We start from the raw sequence: 7,872 nt of genomic DNA on the forward strand, positions 1-7,872 counted from the left end.
TGTGTGTGTGTGTGTGTGTGTTTTGCTCCAGTGCCACTTAATTGCAACAAACACATACTTTACAACTACTGTGTTACTTCCAGCACACAGACAGAGAGACAGACACACACACACACACACAAACACACACACACACACACACACACACACACACACACACACACACACACACAGATCTGGCATGATGTCATTGAATCCACAATACATTATCAGCTCAACCTTTCAGTCATATGTCAACCATTCAAACATAAAGGGCAGTGTGTGCGTGTGTGTGTGTGTGTGTGTGTGAGTCAGAAAGAAAGAGAAAAAGAGAGAGAAAGAGAGAGAGAGAGAAAGAGAAAGAGATATATAAAGACAGACAGGAAAAATTAAAAGACACAAGTGTGTGAGAGATGGAGAGAAACGGAGACAGACAGACAGACAGACAGACATATACAGAGACAGCAGCATAGAGAGAGACAAACAGAGGGACAGACAGAGAGATAGAGACAGTCAGACAGACAGAAAGGCAGATTTACAGGCAGAGAAACAGTCAAAGAGACAGGCAGACAGAGACAGAGAGGAGAGAGGGAGGGAGAGATGGACAGAGAGAGAAAGACAATGAGAGGGATAGAAAGACAGAGAGAAAGTGAGAGAGGGGGAGAGAGAGAGGAACAGACAGAGAGAGAAACAGAAATACAAAGAGCGTGAAACACAAAGGCAGAGAGAGACAGATAGAGAGAAAGACAGAGAGAGAGAGACAGACAGACAGACAAACAGTGAGAGAGAGACAGACAGAGAGTGAGAGAGAGAGTGAGAGAGAGACAGACAGACAGACAGAGAGTGAGATTGTTGGTCTCACCTCTCCATAGTCAGTAGTGAGGACGATGGTTCCGTCTCCGCAGGAATTGACTGTAGAGGGAAGCAGTTGCTCTTTCTCCTTCACCCACACACGCGTCCCCTGTAACACACACACCACAAAAACACACCGTTATACACAAACACACACCAGTTCAGTGCAGGATAACTTTACAGCCCCATATTCTGTTTTTCAGATCATCATTTCAGATAGTTCTGCAGAGAAGAGACTCAAGTTTGGACTCCTGACTAACGTGTTTCTGTTAACGTCTAAACTCTTCCCCGTTCAGACTCACAGAAGGAATGAACTTTGTGTCATAAAATTTCTCCTCTCCTTTAATCACTCTGGTCTTGGCCTCGTGGTAATGGAGCAGGTCCGAGTCAGCGGTATGGAGATCGATTTGCTTCAGAGACATTCGATCCGAGACGCACAGAGCCTGCAGCTCAGCCCTCAACACACCACATTCACACTGTAACAGATTAGCATTCGCTCACAGAAAGACCGTAAGATCACACCACAACATGCGGAGCTTAACATTTTGTTTTTTTATTCACTCGACAAATGATTTACAAATATTAAACTGTTTGTGCTTGACTCAATTTCTCAATTAAAAAAAATATGACAAAAACAAGTAGAAGCAATTAAAAATGAGTCAAGATTTTATTATTTAAAAAAATTATTTAATGAAAAAATACATTAATACAAAAATACATTACACAAAAATACGTTTCCTATTTTCTAAACTGCCTTATTTAAAAAATAAATCAATCAATCAAATAAAAAGCTTTTCGAACGCAAGAGATTTTCATTGCGAACGCAAGGTACATCGGCATTTTTGCTTTTTATGCTCAAAATTTTTTTTTCAATTACAAGATAAGTACATAAGATCACTCCACAAAACCGAGAAAAAAAACAAATAGCGAAATATTAAGAAATGACACATTCTCCATATTGCTGAATGTGTCATAGAAAACCGACTTGGACAAACCAGGACAACCTTTCATTCCAAAATTTCATCATTTTTGTTTTTTCTGTTGCCCAGATATTTGGAAAACAACACAGAGTACATGTACACAGTGATATTCACGGTACACAGTGACATAGACAGATGTGTCTTCCTTTCAATTGCTGCTGCAAAGAATCAGAGCAGGAAGAGGAAAAGAAATAAAAAGCAAAGAGGAAAAGCAGAAGAAAACGTTTTTTAGGTAACAGAAGGTCGAGGTTCAGAGGTCCCCTACAGATAATAACACTACAGGAGAAACAAAAGAGACCAAACTCATAAAACCCTTTTACCATAGACAGCTGAGGCAGGGGCAAGACAATGCCTACACACACACACTCAACAACTGTCAAAGAAGGGTTTTTAAAATCTGTATTTGTGTCTTTTTATTTTTAGTTTAAACTCATTTTCACTTAACCAGTCCCTCCAGGATTTTCCACAGATTTGGGCCACCACAAGGTGTCATGTGACGTCATCACAACGTGCACTCAGCCAAAGCCCTCTTCAATTCACATGCGTCGAACACGAGTACAACTAAAACGTCTCATTTACCAACAAACATCACTGCAAAAAACCACACAAAACAATTTCATGCAATTTTAAGTATTTTTCCTGTAATAAAATGCGGCAGCGCTTTAGTCCTTCAGTCAGTCCAGCTCCCTCGCCTCCTCATCTGTAGACTCTGCTTGAACACGTCAGCTTCCAAGGCTTCAGCTGTGGAGTTTTTTTGTGACTTGACAGTGACACTGACCTCTCAGTGAACTACGCTGGGCTGTCACACACATCTGCGCACATCTGCAGAAGAACCTGTCCCCTCAATATTCTCCAAATAAAAATAAAAAAGACAGACTACCTCAGGTGTTCCGTCAAGATTCAACCAACCAGTGTTCAACTTCCTATCAACCATCCTAACCTTCAATCAAGGTGGTTTCCGTTGTTATCCAGAAGTACATACGCTTAAATGTTCAAGCGGAACCTGTAGTCAGGTTTATCATAACAAATCACAATAAAGGACAATCAGTACACGTCGAGTTTGACGGCTCAAACACACACCACTAACAGACTGTAAAGTAACGACTTCAACACACGTGATAAAGAGATTATATAAATATGACATGTGGGTGGAGTGTGTGCGTGTGTGTGTGTGTGTGGTTAAGCGTTCTCTGCAGGACAGGTAACTGCACCATTCAGATATTCAGACAGAAATAAAGCAGGATAATTCATACTCATGCATGTGAGGAGATTATTTAGCATTTATGGAAGGAGTCTCCAGTGTCGACACAATAAAATATTAAGAAATTCTCAATATTACACATAACTGCATAATATATATTATATAGTGTCCCAAAAGCATCATAAAGATCATCTGAGCTGCTCACGCTACTATTTAACAATGATCTTAATGCTGTGATGTTTTAGGAACACTGCACCTGAACTAGTACGAGAAACAAGAACAGGAATTACTGACCATATAAGGAAAGCGGCGTGCGCACGGGAGAAACACAAGGCTGTTCAGCCATTTTTGACCTGTCTATAACAAAGAAAAAACTATGAAGCACTAACGTTGTCACTTCCTGTCCTCCATCCTTTCTCTTTACTACCCTCGTCTTTGCCTTTCTTTTTTTTTCTTTCTCCTTGTTCTCTCTTCTCTGCTTCATAACTGTTAATGCAGCAGTATAGAAATGCCAAAGCGCTGCACTTTGCGCTTCTGAGCAGCTTTGAAATATAAATGAGAGCGGGAGGGGAGAGAGAACTTCAGATGTGTACAGACACAGGAAGTCAAATTTACATTATGAGGAAGAACGCGGAGAATTAAAACAGAAATAACTGCAGACGCCATCCTCATGATAAATCGGCATCTAAATCAAACTTTTTTTTTTTAGTTTAAGGCCCCCTACTTTCGGTAAATTAGCTTTAAAAAAATGCCTAGAAGGCTATTTGATTTTGGATTGCTGTTAATTATTCATTCGACTTATTCTGTACTTTTCCTCGGACTCTCTGATACCTCACAAGAAACAGCGAGAAGAAGTGACATGTTAGGCGATTTGTTGAAGGCTCCAAAATGGCAGCCTGTAAACACCATAATCAGCGGGATAATGTGGACACCCACACAGGCATTTCAGCCCTCTTTATTATTATAGAAACCACAGGGGAAAGCGTCTGAGCTAAATCAGGAAACTGTAAGCCTCTGGTTTAATGGGTAGAGTGTTAATTACACCGAGGATCCATCATTTGCTCACTTACTCATGAAGGCAGAGAAAGGAAACAAGCTAACAGTCTTAACCTTGCACCTCAAAATATAACTGGCTTCAACAAGCCTGACTTGAACAAACGTTCCAGATCAGCACAACGTATTTAAGACTGTTCTTTAGCAATTTGTACATTTTCCTTTACACTACTGTGTGTACATTTTTGTATGCCGTGTAAGTAACATGCTTTGAAAAGGAGCTAGCTTCATGTCACAGTCCCTGCCTATGTTCTGTTCTTAGTGATCAGAATTTTCTAAATTTCTTTAGAAATTTTGAACTTCTCTAAAAATTCAAGTGCGCCTGGAATAAGGGACGGGCAATATGTTAATATAATAGCAATATTGTGATATACTGTACTATACTATGACACAATACGCTTTTCTTATTTGTCACACTTTTATTTTTTACATAATAATTAGAAAATCACGACGCAGCAACATAGTTTTATGTCAAACTATGGATGGAATTGTTAAAATCTTTCGTTTTGAAATTTTTTTACGGAATTTAATTTTTTTTTTCTTTGTATTCATTAAATAAAAGTATCAATAAACTCGGTCACTAAAAAAAAAAGTTTCCTACCAAACCTATATATTGTGATACATGTGATCAAGAATTGTATAAATGTCCTCAAGTATCGTCATATGATTTTTTTTGCCACCCTTTCCTGAAATATAGTAAATATATAACCTCTGTAAATGTATAACTTGAGCCATCCTGTAAAGATTTTACACACATGGCTAGCTGAAGGGGGGGAGGGGGGGATATAAACCAAGCTGTCATATATAGAATAAAATGATGAATTGATAATCAATTTTTCAATATCATGGCAATGTGAATCGATATCGTACTGAATCCTATGGGGCCCGATGATACCCACCCCCTGCTGCTGTATGCTTTCAGGAGCATCAAAAGGATGATGTTGGTGCTGACAAGATTGTGTGTAATGTACGAAGGACAAACAGTCTCCATAATAACCTAATACAGCATGTTAATGCAGCTGTGGTGGACACAAAGAGATTAAGGATTTCCTGGGGCTACACATACACACACACACACACACACACACACACACACACACACACGGTCACTGTCACAGGTGGTGGGGTGGGAAGATGAATGATTATGGGATGGAAATGCACAGCAAATATTTTTGCTGTGTTCAAGATTAAGATTAAATTTTTTCTGTGGCTGTCTGGTGGCTATTTCATTTGTTTTTTTAAAGATTAGGTTATGTTTCCTTCCTTTTTATAAACTGTAAACACTTCATATGACTCAATCCCTGATCATTTTGTGCTATTAAGGGGGGAAAAAATCTATCTTTTATGGCACGTCATTATACACACATCTGAGAATAAATACAAAATGGAGCAAAAAAAAAAAAAGGGAAAGAAAAAGAAATATATACTTCGCATCCCCCAACAGTTGCTTCCTGAATGAGAAAATGAAAATGTATGCTAGCTTTATTTAAAAAAAAATTACAAGAAAAAATATTTAAAAATAAGAGAAAGATCAGACAGTCTTGATTTTTGTTAGTTCTAACGACGAAGGGATGTCTGTGAAACCCAACACACTGCTGTAAATAAAATATTTACTTTGTCGTCTTCGTTATTGTCATAAGGGTATGCTAACTTCTGCACTCATAATAGCATACAGTTACACAACTAAAAACAAATTCATACTGAGTGATGTCAGCGATCTCTCTCTTGCTCTCTCTCTCACTCTCTCTCTCTCACACACACACACATATACAACCTGAAATACTTTCCCAGAATCTCGTCATTGCCTCTGATGTCATAATAACATGTTTAACTGCAGCTGGAAAGATAAACCACAGCTGGTTAAAGTGTGAGGCTGGGAAGAGGCGGTCTCATCGTTACCCATTTTTTAAAAAGCCTGTGATTTTGGACGTGATGTTTGTTTTTTAATTTATACATCAGCTTTCTATTTCTTTCTCCCCTCTCTCGACAGACGGTTAAGATCCTCAGCTGAGAATGGACTGAACTGAAACCCCATACACACACACACACACATACACAAACACACACACACATACACAGAGACAACTGACACACTGTGCATACACGTTATCCTTTACTATAACCTGTAATCAACGTCACAGCCGGATCCAAACCCCGGAGAAAACCTGTAATCATGGACTCACAGTGAACAGAGAGAAAGCATTACACATGTACAGTACAGGTGCATCTCAAAAAATTTGAACATCGTGGAAAAGTTCATTTTTTCCCCGTAGTTTAATTCAAAAAGTGGAACTTTCGTATATTCTAGATTCATTACACATAAAGTGAAATATTTCAAGCCTTTTTTTGTTTTAATCTTGATGATTACGGCTTACAGCTCATGGACATCAAAAATCCAGTATCTTAAAATATTAGAATAAAGAATTTATAATACAGAAATGTCGACCTGAGAAGAGCTCTAATCAGCTAAGGTTTCCTGAGCCTTTATTCTCTCAGTCTGGTTCAGTACACAACCACAATCATGGGGAAGAGGAAAGTAAATGTTGCATTTCATTTGGAAATCAAGGTCCCAGAGTCTGGAGGAAGAGTGGAGAGGAACAGAATCCAAGTAGCTTGCAGTCCAGTGTAAACTTTCCACAGTCAGTGATGATTTGGGGTGCCACGTCATCTGCTGGTGTTGGTCCACTGTGTTTTCTCAAGTCGAGAGTCAATGCAGCGTCTACCAGGAGATATTAGAGCACTTTATGCTTCCTTCTGCTGACGAGCTTTATGGAGATGCTGATTTCCTTTTCCAGCAGGACTTGGCACCTGCTCACAGTGACAAAACTACCAGTAACTGGTTTGCTGAGCATGGTGTTACTGTGCTTGATTGGCCAGCCGACTCGCCTGACCTGAACCCCATAGAGAATCTATGAGAGACACCAGACCCAACAATACAGACGAGCTGAAGGCCGCTATCAAAGCAACCTGGGCTTCCAGAACAAACACCTCAGCAGCGCCACAGGCTGATTGCCTCCATGCCATGCCGCATTGATGCAGTAATTCATACAAAAAAGCTCTGACCAAGTATTGAGTACATAAATGAACATACTTTTCAGAAGGTCGACATTTCTGTATGATAAATTCTTTATTCTAATATTTTAAGATACTGGATTTTTGATTTCCATGAGCTGTAAGTTGTAATCAAGATTAAAACAAAAAAGGCTTGAAATATTTCACTTTATGTGTAATGAATCTAGAAAATATAAAAGCTCCACTTTTTGAATTAAATCATGGAAAAAAACAAACTTTTCCATGATATTAATTTTTTTTGAGACTCACCAGTATAGTACATAACTGTTACAACATATACAAAGCACTGCAAAGGGTAATTTGTAAGGGATAAAACACTGTGCCGTGGTGTTATAGGAAAATAATCAATGACAGCGTGGTGTGTTAATGCAGAGCTACTCTTACCACCATGAAGTTAGTTATTTTCCTATAAAACCATGTCCTAAAGTGTTTTAACACCACTCTAACACCACTACAACTTGCCAACAATTAAGATTTTGAAAAATATTGTTGATGCATTACACTTTTAATCATTTATAAATTTCATATTGTGGAGTGTCGACAAAACAAATTCTTGTTCTCACTCACAGAACTCTAAACAAAACTAAGACAAAAAAATTCAATCAAACTTCTCTCTCTATCTCTTTCTCCCTCTCTTTCTCTCTCTCTCAGACATTTTATGTGTTAAAAAAGGCGTGACCTGTGGATGAAATGACCCAGTAAATCGCTTTCTGTCCCCTTCTCCCTCGCTCTCCC

At 38.8% G+C, this 7,872-nt stretch overlaps 1 protein-coding gene across 1 annotated transcript in view; it reads right to left on the reverse strand.

Moving 5' to 3' along the window:
• Nucleotides 1-1,405, reverse strand: part of myo10l1 (myosin X, like 1) — a 35,285-nt gene extending 33,880 nt beyond the window's left edge. The window contains exons 1-2 of the mRNA XM_017480712.3: nt 1,134-1,405; nt 842-940 (exon numbers count right to left, since the gene is read on the reverse strand). Of these exons, the coding sequence (XP_017336201.1) occupies nt 842-940; nt 1,134-1,253 (219 nt within the window). The 5' untranslated portion in view covers nt 1,254-1,405. The remainder of the gene's footprint in view (nt 1-841; nt 941-1,133) is intronic.
• Nucleotides 1,406-7,872: the final 6,467 nt, after the last annotated feature.

The sequence above is a fragment of the Ictalurus punctatus genome, chromosome 12, assembly GCF_001660625.3.
Source record: "Ictalurus punctatus breed USDA103 chromosome 12, Coco_2.0, whole genome shotgun sequence".
Taxonomy (NCBI): domain Eukaryota; kingdom Metazoa; phylum Chordata; class Actinopteri; order Siluriformes; family Ictaluridae; genus Ictalurus; species Ictalurus punctatus.